The sequence below is a fragment of the Carassius auratus genome, linkage group LG28B (genome assembly GCF_003368295.1).
Source record: "Carassius auratus strain Wakin linkage group LG28B, ASM336829v1, whole genome shotgun sequence".
Classification (NCBI taxonomy): Eukaryota; Metazoa; Chordata; class Actinopteri; order Cypriniformes; family Cyprinidae; genus Carassius; species Carassius auratus.
Window position 1 is genome coordinate 3,689,907 of NC_039293.1, and position 20,301 is coordinate 3,710,207.

The window sequence follows — 20,301 nt, forward strand, 5'->3', positions numbered from 1 at the left end:
GCATCCAAAGTTCTGGTTTCCATATTTTGTACATCAGGATTGGAGTAATAGCTAGACTAGTTTTTACCATCTTGGTCCAGCTAATGACCATTTTTAACCCATTTGAACAAGCTAATGAGCATTTTCAACCAGTTCAGACCAGCTAATAACCAATTTGAACCAGTTTAGACCAACTAATGACTATTTTGTCCATCTAGTCCAGCTAATAACCCTTTTTAGCCAATTTGGAACCGTTAATATATAATAATTTTTAACCAGTTTCGACCAGCTAATTAAAATGTTTGTCTAGTTTGGACAAGCTAATGAGCATTTTCAACTAGTTTGGACAAGCTAATGGCCATTTTTTACCAGTTTAGACCAGCTAATGACTATTTTAGTCCAGCTTGGATGAACTAATGACCATTTTAATCAGTGTAGACCAGCTAATAACTATTCTAGACCAGTTTAGACCAACTAATGGCTGTTTTGACCATCTTGGATCAGCTAATAACAAATCTTTTACCAATTTAGACCAGTTAATGACCACTTTAACCAAGTTAAAAGTTAACCCGCTAATAACCAATTCTAAACAAGTCTGTGGAAAAGCTAATTGCCATGTTTAAACAGTTTAGACCAGCTAATAGCCATTTTAACCAGTCTGGACCAGCTAATGATCATTTTTTACCAGCTGAAATCAGACACTGTTCTGTTCTTAGTTCCCAATTCCCAATCTTAAACATCAGTATCTGACTAATATCTACACATTAAACAGTTCTATGAAAGGTCACATGGTCATTCTGAGACTCACACAATTGGTGGAGATGTTCAGAAATCTCTTTATTGGTTAACCTTCTCTAACTAGTATGTTTAAGATGATCTGCCAGGTCAACCGTGGCTCTATTGACTGGTAGTCAATCAGCCTTATAAACCACCTCGGAGCAGTTATGACCAACTAGAAACCTAAAATTAGCTACTACCTTTTTTAATCAACATCAGCAGAAAATCATGAAGACACCATGGAAATCAAACCAGATTTAGTTTTTTTTTTTTTAACTGGATTTACAAGTTCTCGATTCCTAATCTTAATCATGAAAACAGCTGCATTTAGAGTCACATGATCGCTCTAGGAGAGAAGAGATGCTCACGGGTTTCTCGATGAGTTCGATGCAGGGCTGCAGGTCGAGGCCGAAGTCGATGAAGCTCCACTCGATGCCCTCGCGCTGGTACTCCTCCTGCTCCAGGATGAACATGGTGTGGTTGAAGAGCTGCTGGAGCTTCTCGTTAGTGTAGTTGATGCACAACTGCTCGAACGAGTTCAGCTGCGGAGAGGAACAGAAAACTCAGTAACAACTAGGAATTGTGGGTAATTCCACTGTAAGCACCCTTGAGGCTGAAGGATTGTGCCGTACCTCGAAGATCTCAAAGCCGGCGATGTCCAGGATGCCGATGAAGGAGGCGCCCTGACGTTTGGTCTTATCCAGAGCTTTGTTGATGCGCATCACCAGCCAGCGGAACATCCTCTCGTACGTGGCTTTGGCCAGAGCCTCCACCGCAAACTCGGCCTGCTCCTGGGTCTGGGCCTTCTGCACGTAGTCACGGCCCACCTTGATCCGAGGCGAGAGGATGGCGCGTGTGAAATCAGTCACGTTCATCCCCATCAGATGGCACACTTTCTGAGCAGCTGGAGAAAGGAAGAGAAAGTCGTTTAGAAATAGTAACTGATAACTACTAAAATTTTTAGTTTACCTTCTATTATCCTGACAACCCTGGCCTCATCAGCTGGTAGTCTAGCTAACTAAACATTCAAACCAGCTTGGACCAGCTAATGGCCATTTTTAGCCAGTTTGGACCAGCTAATGATGAGTGTTGTCCATCTACTGACTATTTTTTGCCAGTTTGGAGCAGTTAATGATCATTTTAAACCAGTTTAGACAAGCTAATTTCTATTTTTGACTGGTTGGACCAGCTAATGACCATTTTAAAGCATTTAAAAACCATTTTTGACCAGCTTATAACTATTTATGACCAGCTGCAGCTGCTAATGACTATTTTTGGGTCTTGTGGAGCAGCTAATGACCATTTCTGACCAGTATGTACCTGCTAATTGCAATTTTTGGCCACCATTTAGCACTTTTTTCTTATTTGGACTAAATCATTTCTGATGACTTTGGACCATCAAATGACCATTTTCAACTAGTTTGGAACAGCACTTGACCATCTTCGACCAGTATGGACTGGCTCATTAACACATTACCAGTTTGGACCAGCTAATGGCTGTTTTAAAAACGTAATAATCATTTTTGTCAATCTAGGCTGACTTACTGACTATTGTTGGCCAGTTTAGAGCAGCTTATGAGCATTTCTGACCAATTTGGACACAACTAATGATCATTTTTGACCATTTTGGAGAAGTTAATAACTGGTGGAGCCAGCTAGTGGCCATTTTCCACCAGTTTGGACCAGCTACTGACCAGTTTTGACTGGTTAGAAACCATTTAAAACCAGCTGCTTGCTTTAGTGATAATATAGCAACAGATTCACAAGAGAAGGCCTGATGGGCATGTTTGTGAATCTAAAAAGATGTGTTTACCTGTGTCATCAGGCATGGAGGCCTGGTCTGAGTGGCGCTCCTTCTTAAAGGACATATTACCCAGCTGGAGCACTGAGGACATGACCCTAAGCAGACCTGTAGGGGGCGACACACACAATTAAAAACCTCAAACATGTTCCAGATCATACGGTCACATTTGAAAATGGCAGTATGTATATTCACCAATCTGTTCGTCCTCGGGGAATCCCATGATCCTCATGGCCTCCGTGGTCTCCAGGTACATGTCTCGGTCCTGCTGTCCGGGGATCGTCACGTTCCCATTGGACAGGAACCGGTACTTATTGTAGCTCTCCAGACAGAGTTCAGCTAGCGAGTGAAGACACCAATCGAATCATTTCCATTTGTTCATAAACAGAAGTGCCTCATTCTACTAGTATTAAGAGTGTAGTAATTGACAAGCATCAGAAATCCTGTTTGAAAGCAGTGAAGGACACTCACAGCGCAGTTTGTCTCCTGCGCCGGTCAGCATGTAGTAGAACATGTGGAAGGTCCTTTCTTCTTTAGCCTGACGGATCGCTCGGGACTTTTCCAACAGGTCTGACGGTCAGAGTCAAGGACACACAACAGGACAGAGGCACGAATACTCACGTGAAGCCTGGGTCTTTATTTGTGCCTCATTCATTATTCCTGCTTTAGATTTAAGCATTTAACAGATGCTCTATGTTCAATGTAGGGTCCCATAAATGTATAGGACTGTAAACATTTATTAAGAATGAATTATTAAAAATGTAAACAGATAAACATTGATGATTATGAATTTTATTTAAAATAAAATAGTGTGATTCAAATGATACATTTCACATTTTTAAACTAATTTTAACAATAGTAATAGATTGTTTATCTGCATTTCTATTTACTTTTTTATATTAACTAGTGATTCTCACAATTTTTTATTATTTTGCAAATAGCAATAATATTTGTTTTATAGTTATTTTACATTTCCATTATTATTATTACTATTATGTTTTTTATTTGTGTGTTTGTTTTTCTGGCAGTGTTTAAGAAAAATATACATTTTATTATATCATTTTTATTTTTTAATAAAAGCACATTGTATATCTTTATTTCCTTTCAATTTTATTATAATTTTTGATTATTATGATTATTATTAACAAATTTTATTTTTCTTTTTTTTTTTTTTACCCAGAGTGAAACATTTTTTTTTTCTTATTTTGAAATAGTAACATAACTAGTTTATCTACATTGCAATTTCTTCTGTAATTTTTCCCCCTACAGATTTACAGACCAGGTTAGTCCGGATTTACAAAGTTTTTTTCCCCATAGATTCACAAGTGGATGCTAAAAACAGGTCATGCTCTAGTTGATATAAATCCACCAATAAATTGTATCAAAATATGCAAATTGATATGCAAATAAGCCAAAAATACCCAGATTTAATTATATACATCTCTTAAAAAAAAAACACATCATATGAAGTAGCTCGTAAAGATACAGGTTTCAATATTGGCTCCGACGATGTACCCATTAACGTCAAAGTTGATTCGGATAAATTTGCCCTAAAACACAGAAAAGACAAAAGATAAATAACTCGTGGAAAGCCAGACTTATAAACGAAAAGTCCACCCTAACGGGAAGTCTTACGAATCGGGAAGAGTTGTCGTTCTTGACGGTCTTGGCGTTCCCGAAGGCTTCGAGGATGGGGTTGGCCTGCAGCAGCTGCTTCTCCAGCTCACCCTGCTCAAAAACACACCAATCCACCACTGAGATCAGTTCAGACCAATCACGACCAGCGGATCACGTCTGGCTGTCAAAAGCAAAGCCCTTAAACACAACATCACAAGCTTTTTGCACACAGAGGAGCAAATACACTGAAACACACACACACACAAAGACAAGCATGTCCTGATCGCCATCCCAAAACACCAGCAAAGTGAGCGGCCCGTCACCTCGAAACACAACACACCAAACACTCATCTCACACAAACACTCATTCACTTCACAGAAATACTCTGGATAAAACACAACTTCAGCTTTACACCTCATCTGGAGCCAGGAGCATTATTGTTAACTAAAGCTGCAACAAAAATTAATCCAAAAACATAATAAATACATTTTTTAAAAAGATTTTTATTTTCACATTTTATTATTAGTTAGTCAAGATGCAACATTTTTGTTAAGTTAGTTAAATTTAAAGTAATAAAAAAGCTAAAATGAAATATATATGCACAAAGAAATTCTAAAGAAAAAACAGAGAGCTTAAGAAAATTATAAAAAAGGGGAAAAAAACTATTTCTAAAATGTAATAAATATGAAAAATAGAAAAACAAATGATTAAAAAAAACAATAAATTATAATAAAAAATATAATAATATATTAATGATACTAAATAATAAGCAGAAGTTCATCACTTGAGTTAAAATGTGTAAATACTCGAGTGTTAAAAACACATTAATTACAGCAGGAACTATTTATTTTCCAGGCGGATGCACATCTTGTAGGCGGAGTCTGATCACGAACATTAGTTAAACTCCACCCACATCAGTGACATCACAAGAAGATCCTCCGCCTAGAAAAGTATTTTTCACAATTTTGGAGAGATTTCCCACATGCCAAGTCTCTGCTCAGGCGTTGAACTCGTACTGACTGTTCCTTTAACTTCATATGAGCAGAAACATGAGCTCTTCTGTCACAGGAATGATCATCATCTTGTTCGAATCATGTTGGCTAATCATGAGACCCCTCCTCTGTAAACAGTTTCACATGTTCTCTCGTGAAGCGAGGCTCGTACACGCGCCAGAACGATACAGCAGCGTCATCATCCCGCCGCGGGAGACGAGTGAATCACACACACACACACACACACACACACACACACACACACACACACACACGCACACACTTCAAACAGCAAAGATCAAACCCAAAACCCATGAGCGCAAAAACACAGTACAGACAGATTTACCATGCTATTCAGACACATGAGACAGAGAGACAAACCGATTTAAATTCTTGAATCCAAAGAATCATGCTACGCTGGTTTCGGTTGATGTGCGAACAAAACTCAATGAAACGTAATTCGTAACACGCATCCAATAAATCACAATAAACTCTGTTCATTATTACTTCTGATATGAAACAAGGTCTCAGCTGTCAAATTCTGTCAGTTATATCATGAAACACAGACAATTAACGCAGTTTTATCGCTCTTTACGCAGTTGCGCGTCAACCGATCCTCTCTTCTATTACTACGCGAAATGAGCATGAAATAACACCAGAGATACGTCACAACTTACTGAAATGACTCCGGTCTCATTTAATCGTTCAGTTAGTGTTTCAACCGCAGAAAGACGTCATTAAAACCACATGTAAACGACATGTCGCGAAAAGTCACATTTTAACTCAAGAACGACATTCATTGTCCATCAACGCGATGGTTAACGAGACAAATAAACTCTAAAACGGAGAACTTCACGAAATGTTTGCATATTGCATATTCACTATATTTAACGTAAACATTTACGTAACACTTTGTTTTAAGGTGTCGTTGTGTCACGTTTTACATGTAGGCTACTTACTATTTTAATAACAATAAATTATGCGTAATTACATGCAAGTTACCCTAAGCCAAGCTCTGATCCTAAACCTAACCAAAATTAATTAATATAAAATCGGTAATTAATGAATCAAATCGTGACATTTCTCAATTCCCAGGCCTAATGATCATATAAATCATATATTTATTTGGGCAAATCTCAAGAAAGCCGTCAGGATCATATTTAACCCCAAACAAACGTGCTTTAAAACTAAATGAACCCTTCAGCTTTTTGTTTTTGCATTTTGACACCATTTCCACCCAAATCGAGCACATTTACGGCTTTTTTCTTCACGCAAACTGTTGATTTTGGGGTGAGACATGAGCTGATGTCTTGGTGAGATCGGTCTGGTTCTCGGTGTCTTGTGTCTGAATCGCGGTGCGTTCGGCTTCGGTTGTTCCCCCAGCAGCAGAGCGATAACGGTGAGACGTGAATGAGACGGACAGAGACAGATGGAGAGATGTAACTCACATGTGACAGGACCGAGCTGCTCTGTTGGTACAAAGAGAAAAACACTCAAACCATCAACCTGCGTTCAAAGAGCAGATCCAGCGACCGATCTGAACCCAATCCCACAAAACACTTCATGTATGTTCACAAAACACTCACAGCTTGGACTTTTGTACAGTGTTTCCATGATTTATGTGCACATAATTCTTTTGAATAACACTTGACTGAAACAGAACTAGTCAATCTCAAGCATTCAACCAAAAACTACAATTTCATAAATATATATTTATATTTTTATCTTATCTTAAAATCTTAAAGGGCGATATGATGCCATATTTGTCTTGTAACATCACAATGGATGTCTGACATTGTTGTAATATCTGGGTGGATTAAACTGGACTGGGCTGTTTGTGATGCAGGATTTACAGGTTCTCTAATGGACAACAATCTTTGTGAATTGTGTCTGAGTCTCTCCAAAACAACCCGCATAACTCCTGATCTGATAAGACCTTGTGAAACCAGATGAAAGCAGGGAGGAGAATGACAACTAGCTAAATACTAAATGAGGAAAAACAGCCGCTGAAGTACATGACATCTCTGAAAGTCTCGTGAAGGACTAACCTGGTCTTTCTTGGTTTTGTGGGACGAGGCCACGTGGGCCAGATACTGAATGACCTTCTTGGTGTTTTCGGTCTTTCCGGCGCCAGATTCACCCCTGAACACATGCAAACACACAGAGAAGTGGAGAAATCAACACGCCTTTAATGATCAAAACATGAACTGCACACATGCAGGGTCATGTGACTCACGTGCAGAGAATCGATTGGTCCTCACGGTCTGTGGGAGGAGTCAGAAATATGAAAATTAATCTTTAAACACACTTTAAACACAACCATATTCACTAGGCATTTCACTTCTGTCATTTTATGTAAATTTATTCACTTTTACTGACGTCATTCTTGTTTTTTGTTTTGTTTATTCAAAAGCTGGATGTATTTTATGTATCTTGAGTAAGCAGGAAATATTTTATTTGACATGAAATAACAGTAATATGTTATATATAATCGTATATTTATGCTGATTTTTATTTTTTCCTTTGATTTTAATTATATTTGATTTATTATGTTATTTAAATGATTTTATTCTTGATTTTAAATTGAGATTATTTGACAGAAAATATATATCCAGTATACATACATACATACATACACATATAATATTATTTGTACTATATTATTATTATTTATATTATACTGTATATTTTATTTAATATTATTTGTACTCGTATTCTATGTCATTGGTTTCATTCTTTACATGTTTAATTTAACAAGCAGGATGGCACAATATTATTTATTATCAATCTAATAAAAGTCCTTCAGAGGCCGAGAAAGTTTATGTTAAATTTCTGAGTATAAAAACAGACATTTCTTCTTTATAACATGAAATGTCGACTCAAACGTGACGAGAGCATTTGATCCAATGGAAAAACGCACCACCTATTTGCTCTTCTTTCGCAGGAAGAGCTCATGCCACAAAACAGGAAGTCAATATTTGGCTTCCTGTGATTGGAGAGGGAGCCGCCTTTCAAGAAAACTACAGTAAGATAACGGTCCTCTTACTAATAAACTGCTACATCTGCTAAATGGCAAGTGAAAAGACAAATCTAATGATGAAAGCTCAGTTCCAAATATGTATTTCTTTTTATATATATATATATTTTTTTTTTTACAGAAATTAATACTTTTATTGAGCAAGGATGCATGCAGTTGATCAAAAGTGTTCTCGCTGAACACAAATCAGCTCCGGACGGCCCCACGGGACGAACACTCAAACACAAACACACTCTTATGTGAAGGGTTGTGCAACACTCACAATCAAATCAAGATTTCCACTCACATTTATGTGTGTGAATAGAGTTAACCCCCACAACAAACGCTCATTTCTGATTTGGCGTTCTGTGGATTTTTAAATGTAAATGTTTGTTTAAATCAACGAAGCAAACAAAACTCTTTTCTACATATCATTTGTCAGAAAACTTTCCTATTAGTAAATACTGAGCTTTGATATAACAAAACAGAATTTAATTGACGTTTTAGTAACTATAAACTAAATATGTTTATTTTAATCAAAACCAAGCAAACAAAGAAACAATTTGCTTTTCTTTACTTTCAAATGTTTATTATTCTATTTTATTTTTAGCTTTTTCCTATTGGATCTTGGACTTTAAATTGAAATTTAATTGAAACACACACACACACATATAAGGCATCATATTTTCATGGCTGTGTATTGTTCTGCCAGCAGAGAAAAGGACATAAATATGTACAGTTAGTCTAAACTAATGATGTAATTTTCTATGTTTTGTCTGTGCTGGACTAACGAGATGAATATTGTGTAACTGCTTAATTTCTTTCAGTTGCAGTTCAGTCAATTCCTCTTCCTGTCATTCAGACTCTGCATCCTGTGGGACGAGTGTGTGTGTGTGTGTGTGTGTGTTCACCCTGCATCATGCTCCTGTAGGCCGTGTCTGTGATGGCGTAGATGTGCGGGGGCATCTCGTGTCGTTTCTTGCCCTTGTACATCTCTACGATCTCCTCGGAGTAGATGGGCAGGTTCTTGTAGGGGTTGATGACCACACAGAACAGACCCGAATACGTCTGTGGAGAACAGGGACCATCACACACACACACACACACACACACACACACTCAACATCAGCATTCAAAGATCTGGGGTCATAATAAAAATAAAAAAAAAGTATCTCTTTTCATACTCGCCAGGTGAAATAGTGAGTTATTATATACAGAGTTATTTAAAATAAGTTTTTTAATATGTGAATGGGTTGTAAGATGTAATTTATATAAACTTGATACAAATTCAGGATTTAAGCCAAACATTTTCCCCCGAAATATGATCACACAATCTGTTTGCCAATAATGCTGAATTAGTCTGTCGCAGTATAATCTAGCTGTACTGCAGAAAGCATATGTGAGCAGGTTTCATTTGTAGCCATGGTTTATTTTTTCATCACGAAACCACAAGAAAAAGGTGAAGTGAAACCCTTCAGGTGTGGGCATGTTCTCCTCCAGCGGGGTTACTCTAGTTACTGTGGAAATCCTTTTTTTTTTCCTTCTGTTATTGTAAATGCAAGTGGTTTTTGCCAATGTAAGACTCTCCAAGAAACCTAAAGGGGAGTCGGATCAAAGAATCGTAACTTAGACTGAATCAAGCCTGACTTATCTTAACCAGATTAGATAAGCCTGAGTCAAGCAGAGCCTCAGATCAGACAGATGTCTTTTCTCAGACATACTTCTGCTCCCCTCGTCTCCTTCTCCATCATTCTTTAACTCGCATCATTTCCTGTCCCTCAGGAGCACATTGTTCTTAAGGCTTCCTGTTTAGAGTAAAGACACTAAACTATTTCAGCGAGCAGGTCAGCGAGACCCTACTATCTACACTCAAGGCTGTCGAATCTCTTAATATTCCTCAAAACAAATCCTTTGACCCACATATAAACATTGAACGAGCTCCTGGAAAACAAGGTCCTAGTTCTCCTATTAACCCTATAAATCCTACCGGGTCATATTCGATACACACATTTCTAATGATGACCAAAACGTTTCTGTTGAACCTGTTTCACACACTGTCTACTCCAGTTATTGTAAAGTGTCCTTGTTATGGTGTGATTATTCAAGAACAGGGTTATATTAATGAACTACATGTACTTACTATATGGTTAGGATTATGGTTAAGGTGACTTGCATGTAATTATGCGTAATTTAATGTTATTTTAACAGTAAGTACATGTAAAGTAGAACAAGTGTACTTTAAAAAAAGTGTTACCTCGACTCCATGTCTTCTGTTGTCAACTGATAATTTAGAGCAAAAATTATTTCACTTTAATTTACAAAAGTCCACCATAAGCTCAAGCGTCATGTGTTTCTTTGCTGGCAAATCTTTACTGATTTTTATCAATTAAATGTAAAAATAATACTAGAATATAATAGTAATATTCCATATGAACACTTTTTTAGGAACATTTGTTTTCCAGAAGCTTTACTTTCACTGTTCCTCAGTGGAGGACTGATCTTTCCGAGCCTCCAGAACATCTCACATCTTCTGAGGAACGTTTATTTCTTCATCTCTCAATCCTGACTGGATTGCATTGCATTATATGTCTGGATAATTCAAGCTAATCTGATTTAGACATATTATTGGAGATTTAGAGTGATGGCTGATATTTTGATGTAAGTATCTAATGTACTGTTATAAAGATATCACTGATCTCAGATCTTTTTGGACACATAAATATCTCAACAGCCACCATATATCTCACTATATCAGACTACATGAGCTTGAGATCTCAGGTGTTACAGGGTCCTGAAGTGGTTTGCTCAGACTCACGTAAATGAGGCCGGAGTAGTATCTCTCCTTCAGGTTGTGCAGCACGGACGCCTCGTTCAGGCAGGTGAGCTCGGCCATGTCCTCCACCTTGCTGAACTTGGGCGGGTTCATCTTCTGGATGTCGTCCTTGTTGACCCGCACTTTCTTCCCCGAGTCGGCCAGCTCCACCACCACCTCATCGCCGTGCTCCTCCTTCACCGAGCCGGTCTCGAACCCCAGCCGCTCCGACGGCACCCACACCAGCTTCTTGGTGGCCCAGTCGGCCTGCGCCAGAGGGTTGTTGACCAGGTTGCGGTCCACGTACAGGAACTTGTCGGCGTCTGACATGGTTGCTGGAGGCGAGAGAGGAGAGAGCAGAGAATTGTTTAATGTTTATGGACCATGATTATACACACAAACTTCACAGAAGTGCACAGTTTAATAGTGTACAGAGTGTTTATTTCAAACACTGACCAGCAGGATAAACAAGATTACATGATCTGTATTTTATGCATGTTGCTCTAGACAAAAATGGGTTTATAAGGTCTGAGAATGTCTATACATTTTCTGTTAATGTAACTTTGGCTATTCATTGCAAAATATTTTATTTAGCCAATTAACCATTGGAGGACAATGCAAGTGGTATTTGCTATATGGTTTCAAGGGACGTTCTGTGCATTTTAGCCTATTGCTATTGGTGACTAAGGCCATGGTGAAGCTGGAGAACATCTCTAACGTCAGAGTTCAGCTTCTTAAATAAACAGCAGCTGAAGAGTCTCTTCACATCATGCTAACAACCGAGACTGCAAGAGAAACAGACCTACAACAGAGTCCTTTTCTGCTGTTCTCGATTTTCTTACGCAAGTCCTCAGGAATGCTGGGTCTATAAAGCCCATCCAAACACATGTTAGGTCACCAGCTCATAAAACATGGCAGACTTTAGAAAAGGTGAGCTCACGCTCCTGGTGGCCACATGAAATGACAGCACCGCTCAACGCATCTCAGACACACACACACACACACACACTCGCAGTGATCAACACTGTACGTGGGACGTTTTGCTTTAAATGTGGTTGGGCCAAACACATTGTTGAATATACCATTCAGAGACGTGTTTAGACAAGGGCGAGCTTGTTTAAACTACGTGTCAGAGAACAGCGGATCTCCGGTGGGTCAAAGGCCTGTTGGGATCACAGACAGCAGGGAAAACAATGCTAAACGCAAATAAAACAACGCAACTAGCCATATAACCACACAGAGTTAGCATAATACAATAAATCAGAAAACACTTAACATTCCTTGTAAATGGACACCTATTCATTTCCAAATTTCCATGTATTGTTTGTTTATAGTGACATAAAACAAGAAATACGACAAAGCGGTTTAGTTATAATGCATTAGCCCCAACACTGCATTCAGAAGAATCTAGTCGGATCAGACCGCTGAAACATGGGCAGGTTGTGTTACGCCCTCATCCTCCAATAACCAAAACAATTAGGTATGATAGACAATAGCGCCAGTGACTCTGGGTGGTTTGGATCTGGCGGTGTTGACGAAAAGCTCTTGGCGGGAAGGAACCCGTCGGGTGGGTGAGCTCACGCAGGTGTCAGCTCAGCGCAGTTGCCCAGGGACACAAACAATCACCGAGCTCAACACTGCAAGCCCAAACAGGCGCAAGATGGCCGACAGCGCTTCCCACACTCCACTGCATCTCAAAAGAGAAGGAGGGACGCAACAGGTCTTACCAGGTCAGACAAACACACACATAACTGTGAGCGGCTACAATGGACATTCCAGAAAACTCCCTCTGAGCTGGACCCTTCTGCCACTTATACAGCCACGAGGAACAAGAGCTTAGAAGCAAGACCAGGTCTGGAAATAACTAAAGTTTCCCAATCACTCCAGCATTGGTGTTGGGCCAAACCAATTTGATCAAAAACGAACATTCGGAACATTCAGAAATTTAGAACTTCCTGCACATTCCAGACCCGGAATCACAATTTTTTTTAAATCCCCTGATATTTCCAGGTTAAAATGGACCGGCAAAAACATGAAGGTTCCTGTGATAGCGGCACACGGTTGGTTTCCTGTGACTCCGTGGCGTTTCTCTGTGCCCAGGGAACTGGTTTGGGTGGTTAGTGATTTACAGCGGCACACTCCATTGAGTCTGTCAGGCCCATGAGTTATTTTAGTGCTCGACTCTCTTCCACACCCTGAGCAAGAAACGGATTCCCACATGGGAGGACTTTGGCTGATCCAGATTTAAAAGAGGCGATCTAGTATATTTGTGATGGCAGGCACTCGTCTGTTGAGCTGGAAGTTTAACAGCAGTGACCGGTGCTGATATCTAGAGAACAGGTGACTGATATAAAGCCAGTTTATGACATAACACTACAGAGAAACCATATCGACAAAGGAGAGTCAACTTTGGTCATTCTGAGATGATCTAGATTATGGAAGCCCGTTTCCGCCACTGAATAAAAAGAAAAAAAAGGTTATAGCGAGTTTATATCTCACAACTCTTGAGATACTCTTTCTTACTCAGTGACTGAAACAGGCTTTCATACTAAACGCCAACATACCGACCGCCTGGTCTGTTAATAACACATGTGGCTGTAGATTATGGAAAATATCTGTTGACCAGCCGTTTGGTCCCAAAACAGCTAAATAATGGTAAATTAACAAGTATTGGTGGAGTTTGTGTGAGAAAAACTCTAAACAGCAGACGGCTAGCGATACGACCGTTGGGACGTTCTCATGAACCCAAACATCAGCGTGCCATTAGACAGACACGCTGGAAACAACACGCATCTGGGAATTCATGTGTTAAAAACTATACCATCATCAATGCAGGAATTGAAACTAAATAATGCAACAAAACGAACAGGAGGATGAACATTAGCAGTGCAGCAGAACCAAGAATGATGGGAAATGTAGTTTTTAGCACCTGTAAACCAGCGTGGAGGAGGATTTGCGGTTGATATTTACGCTGAGAATGTAATCTGCTTACGCTGTGATTCTGTAATGACAGACGTGAGTTTGCACACATGTGGCGTCGTTCAGCTCACAGATCTGGTTATTAGTGCCTCTTGTGCTCGACCACCCATCGGCTCCAGCGTCCAGCGTATGTATCAGCTTTATCAAAGACAGCTTGAGTTATCCCCCCCCCCATCCCAAAATCCACAGGCACTCTCTTAATACTCCAATCAGAGTGTGCGCTTTTCTCCAGCTTGGTCCGTTTCATGCATTCATATAGCTATATCACATGTTTCCAAGAAAACACAGGTCATTATTTTGTTTTGTTTGATTTAATTGCTATTCTAGCTAAATTGAGTTTTCATACTTTATCTAATTTCTATTCATATTCTATTCTACTACATTAATAATCGGATTATTGAAAATATACCGGCTGTATCATGCACTTAGATACAGATGCATCACTGACAGCTGATGTGATGCAAGTACATGAGCATTACATCACACAATATTTAATCCATTAACTACAAAATATTTAAAATAGACACTGCATTATCCAGCAACAATGTCTGATTTCCACAGGTCAAAATCACATTTAGATTTTAACCAGAATTGTTTTTTTGGCAACTACGTGTACTTTACTTTATATTTGGATTCAGATATACCCCAAAAAATCTGATTTCAGTCCATTTTTTTCTGATTATGTTTTGATTAAATGTATATTTTTTTGTATTGTTGTAATAAGGCAGGACAGTTTAAGGGGAAACTGTCTGATTAGTGTAGTAAAGAGGTGTAAAAACGTGAGCGTGAAGCTCGTTCGTTCGTGAGATGAGATGAGATGAGATGAGATGAGGTCGACACACTTGAGTCTCCTGACACTTCTTTGAGTCTAATTTTAAACGTCCGTCTCTAAACAGCTAACGCTCTTCAGGACAGCAGCACAAAACCCTTTCTGAATATGAACAGAGAATATATGAGTGCATCAGTCAAAGAGCACGTTTCCCTTGAGAATCTGCTGATTATATGCAAACACAAGCTTGTTTAATGACCGTTAGGATGTTTTGTGATATGAGATTATGATCATAACTCTACTGAACCCATACGCATAACAATTCTCATTATTCTAGGTAATGTTAGTAAAATAATATTATACAGCGATTCATTTAAATGACTGTGGAGTAAAGCCATGATGTGAAAATCATAAATATTATCTTTACAGATTATAGTCACGAGAATTAAACTCCACACGAAAACAAACATTAATGCCAATTAACTCTGATATTTCTAAAAAAAATGTATAACAAATAATAATAATAATAATAATAATAATAATAATAATTACCATATTAAGTATAATTGATAATGTTTTAATAATACAAATATTTGCATATATACATTAATGTGTTTATTAATTAAATACATTCTCAATTATTAAATTATTAAATTTAAATTAATTGAATTTTATATGAATATATGAATTTATTTATTAATAATATGTACTATTTTTTTATTTATTCACTTACATAGTTTTATTTTTTGTAAATTAATGTCATAATAAATCTATTACAAATATGGATCAAGAATACATTTACATTAACTTGTTAATTTAAATGATACATTTAAATTAATTTAATAATATATATATATAATTTGTAGATTCTTTATCATTTCATTTATAACAATGTATTAATTCATTAATTTAAATACGCATTTGATTAATAACTACTAGTACTACAAATAAAAATAATAACAATAACAAATATCTCACATGATAAATATAAATATGTATTATATTAAAATACCAAAATTAGATTATAGTCATAAGAATTTGGGGCTTTAAATGCAAACCATTTTAACAGTCCTTTGGTTCTTCATGCAACTAACATATAACACAGTTTTGTCTTTTAATGTCAAGGTGAAACCTGACTCAGTAACTTGTTTCTACATTTGCTGAAGCACCAAAACAAAGATGCGACTCTGAAAAGTCTTTCAGTGACAATAATCAACTGAGACTATAAAAACCTCTTCCTGCAAGGTTTATCTCATGATTAAATGTGCTTTAGATGCAGGAGTGAAGCAGTGTAATCCAGACCACATTGGTCTGAGGATCAGTGCGTTCTGACTGAAGGTCTCGGAGGAAAACCTCACAAACGCTCCAGTTACCAGCTCAAATATAACACAATGTTCTGCTTTCCATATTTGGATGAAACCATGTGTGTGTGTGTTTCTGCTGATGACATCGTAGCATGAATCCCTCCAGCCAATCAGACGCCAGCAGCTCATATTTACATATCAAACAGCCACACCCGTCTGGCCCCGCCCTCATCACTTCCTGAGTGTGTCAGGCAGAGAAGGCCAGCGCTCATTGACACTCATCAGATGATGATTTAATGTTAGCGATTCATTTAGCCTGTGCTTCATGAATGAGACACATCAGAGGATGCTGTGAAGATGGAAACAAACAAAGGAAATGACAGAGAAAGAGCCGGACACTTTAGTGTAATATCAGCTCATCTCTGACTGCTGGACGTAAATATTTATGAGCGTTTCTAACCATAAACTCCATCTTATCTGCGTTAATGACACCACACCCAGAGCACTCAAGCTCAAAGTCCAGCGGTAACGGACCCTGACCCGTCCCACACACACACACACACACACGCGCACACACACACACACACACACACACACACCTCCCAAAGTACACTAGTGTCAAGCTGAATGAGTCTGTGAACAAACAGATTATTTCTAAATTTACTTCAGTGTTGAATAATTAGATTTCTTTATTATTATTATATCAATATGTGACAATGATTATTAAATGAATCAAGTTTAAGACAAAAGCATCCAACTATAGCCAACTCAGAAGGGGATTTTCCTAGTGAAGACAGATTAGCTTATTCCTGTAACAGGAAGTGACATCATGTCCCGGCCAATCAGCAGGAGGAATGAGTCTGCAGTGCATCATGATGCGGTCATGCAGTAAATCATGCGATAATGACACGGATGGAGAAGTACTGCAAACAATCAGGACACGGCTCTTATGTTTGTCTGGATATGAGCTCTCGTTCGCTCACTTCCTGTCATTGTTGAGCTGTCCTGCAGCACAGGTGCACTATGGGAAGGGCTGCTCGGCAGGAGAGAAAACAGACCAAAAAAGGAGAAGAAGGATGAAGGGAACACTCCTGAATAATCATGTCCAAACGGCAGCGGAGTAAAAGTGAGGAACGGGCCGGAAAACACTTCCTGTTCATCTGATTCAGATTGGGAAAAAAGATTTGAAAATCAATACAAAAGTACAGGAAACTGAAACTGAAGGGATATTTCAGCTAAAAATGTCCAATCTGTTAGCATTTATTCACCCTCACGTCATTCCAAACCTTATATATATATATATATATATATATATAGACATATTTACTGACATTCTTTGTAATATCTTATTTTGTGTTTCACTTAAATTATTAATATATTTTTTTAATTAGATAAATTATTTAATTATGCATTTATTATTTTAATTATAATTTTAACTGAATTATTCCTATAATTAAAAATAATGTTTTATTTACAATTTATATATATATATATATATATATATATATATATATATATATAAATATATATATATATATATATATATATATATATATATATATATATAAAATAAAATAATAAATTATACAGTAATACAAATTTATAATAAATATTAAAACATTAAGTATGACTCTCTTGACACTGAATTCGTGCACCCCTGCCTCAAATGAACTCTGAAATAAATAAATAAATAATAAACATTCAAAGAAAGAAAGTGACATGGGGGTGAATAAATGATAATTTAAAGCTGAACCCTTTCTTTAATGAGCGCCACATCCCATAATGCACTGCGAATGATGTCATCACTCATAAAACGATGTCATCTGTGCTCTAAGGTGGGAAACAAGGGGATTTAGACTTCCAGAGAAAGACGGGATGAGACGAGAGGAAACAGACGAATCCCGTCTGAGATCAGACTTCACACTGATCCCAGACCTGAGCGTCACCTCATTCACAGGACATGCCCTGGCACATCAGACCCTGCTTCAATGAGTGAATAAACAGCACTTGAAGCTGGATCCAGGGCTGCAGGTCCACACCTGTCGATCTCTCAGCGCTGTGCCTGTGGATTAACATCTATCCTCAAGCAGATCCCACGGCCTCCGCTCTCACAAAACACTCGTTACACACACCAGAGTCTCCTGAGGACAACACAGCGCACGCTACTTTACAAGTAGCATTACAATCAGAGATCAGCACTGGGCAGGCTTTGTTGAGTACATGACACTAATAATAATTATTTATTTATTTATAATATTAGTAATTATTCAATATTTAAATTAAGCCACAATTAATAATCAAATGTTTCAACACTCAAACATCAAATTAATAAATAATCAATAATAAAAAATATAAAAGATAATTTGCTTTCCACAACATTCTATCTATTCTTTTGTGTTCCACTTAAAGTCACTTATTAATATAGTTTTTTTTTACTTAATTATTTTATTATATTAGCATTTTAAATAAATATTAATTTAACAATTTAACAAAATCCAAAAATAATTGAATGTTTCATTTATAATATTAATTTATTTGTAAAACAAATGTATACATTTGACGCATGCTGAATAATTTAATTTTATTAATTATTATATTTAATAAAATATATTTTATATGTATTATTATTATAATTGTATATGTATTAATGTATGCTAGTTTTATTAAATAAATAAATATTTAATTCAGATATTATTCATTCAAAAGATAATATTTAAATTAAATGCAAATAATAATAATAATAATAAATAATAAATACACCAATATTTATATATAATTTAATTAATTAAATATTATGAATAAATTAATTACTTAAGTGGAACAAAGGAAAATTATTCAGAGGAATGTCTGAGTGTTAATAATGTTTCTTATTCGAGTTTATTTTTCATATACATATAATATCAGATATGACATATATGTTTATTGATCACTGGTGTTTATTATATTGCTGTCATGATGTTTTATAAAAGCGAGTAACTATAAACCTCTTTACCATGATTTATTTTAAAACACTGCACACAATTAAAATCACTGCAATGCATGACTTTCTTCTTTCTTCTACTCTGAAAGCACACAGTTAAATAAAATCAGTTTTCAGGTTACAGTGCTCTACACTGCTCACTACCTTTAAACAAAACAGTACGTCAAATGGTACACGGGAAAATTTGGTGCAGGATTTGTTGTCAAACTATTTTCACTCAGAGAGAACTAAATGATGTAAATGACAAACAATTGCAATGAAATGGAGAATAACAAAAAATTTGGACTTTTGAAGATTTTCTTGGAAAACGTACTTCAATAATATTTTTATTTTATTTTTTACAACTTTGAAAGTTTAGAAATAATTTATTTCGCCGTTATTTAGCATTTTTTAAACCAATTTTATTCCAAAATGTCATGATTTATGATGAAATCAAAACGAGATGCAATGGTGATTGTTGCTTCATTCAGGCTCTGTGAGTCGCGAAATCGTTATTAAGAAGACTGATGCGTTAGAAAGTTCAACTTATAAAGCTGCTGTAAACTAATGCCCCGTCCACACAGAGACACGTTTCGCTGTATTTGCATAAATGTTGGTATTGTATAGGCGTTTCGTCCACACAGATCCATCGTTTTGGGAGAGTAAAACCGATATTTTTATGAATCCGGGTCCCAGAGTGGATAAATCTGAAAACGCTGCCCTTGTGTTTTCATGTGGACAGCGAATCCATATATTTTCAGCCCACATCTCGCTCCTAATCAGACACCGCTACGTCACGTAACAGCAACAACTAACATTAACACAGATTAAGAAATGTATCGTTCATGTTCGTTTATATACCGCGCACAAGGTTTATACGCATAGTCCAAGTCTTTCATCGCTTATGCCATGTTTTCTCACTGACACGCCCCCAACTAGGAAACTCTGGGCTCAAAGAGAAAAAGAAATCCCACTCGTAATTATGACATTTAGGTTACGTTCAACTGTGGTTATGTAAACTTGGTCTTTGTGACGTGTCTTGGACTGTGCACAGGACAAATGCTGCAGAAAATCCCAACAATAAGCGCTGTGCTGGGATTAACAAACGAGAACAACTCAAACAAAACCCAGAAGAAGACCAGCATGTGCTTTTAATGGGTCACAGCGTCCTAGACACACACTCGCTTCCAGAAAACCAGGTCACACACACACACACACTGCCCAGGTGTCTACTGTGGATGTCTGAGACAGTGAAAGTGGTTGGTCTATGCTCACACACCGTTAATAACTATATG

The 20,301-nt window shown here is 37.2% G+C and overlaps 1 protein-coding gene across 3 annotated transcripts in view; it reads right to left on the minus strand.

The window, feature by feature from the left end:
* LOC113067755 (myosin-9-like) overlaps positions 1 to 11,330 on the minus strand; it is a 30,388-nt gene extending 19,058 nt beyond the window's left edge. For 2 of the 3 annotated variants that reach the window (XM_026240208.1, XM_026240210.1), the window contains exons 1-12: positions 10,999 to 11,330; positions 9,095 to 9,251; positions 7,404 to 7,431; positions 7,216 to 7,309; positions 6,616 to 6,636; positions 4,193 to 4,285; positions 4,044 to 4,107; positions 3,029 to 3,127; positions 2,753 to 2,896; positions 2,570 to 2,665; positions 1,389 to 1,660; positions 1,125 to 1,298 (exon numbers count right to left, since the gene is read on the minus strand). In XM_026240208.1, coding sequence (XP_026095993.1) covers positions 1,125 to 1,298; positions 1,389 to 1,660; positions 2,570 to 2,665; positions 2,753 to 2,896; positions 3,029 to 3,127; positions 4,044 to 4,107; positions 4,193 to 4,285; positions 6,616 to 6,636; positions 7,216 to 7,309; positions 7,404 to 7,431; positions 9,095 to 9,251; positions 10,999 to 11,325 — 1,569 coding nt within the window. In that variant the 5' untranslated portion in view covers positions 11,326 to 11,330. The remainder of the gene's footprint in view (positions 1 to 1,124; positions 1,299 to 1,388; positions 1,661 to 2,569; positions 2,666 to 2,752; positions 2,897 to 3,028; positions 3,128 to 4,043; positions 4,108 to 4,192; positions 4,286 to 6,615; positions 6,637 to 7,215; positions 7,310 to 7,403; positions 7,432 to 9,094; positions 9,252 to 10,998) is intronic. The other variant, XM_026240209.1, reaches the window with a different exon arrangement.
* Between the last annotated feature and the right edge of the window lie 8,971 nt (positions 11,331 to 20,301).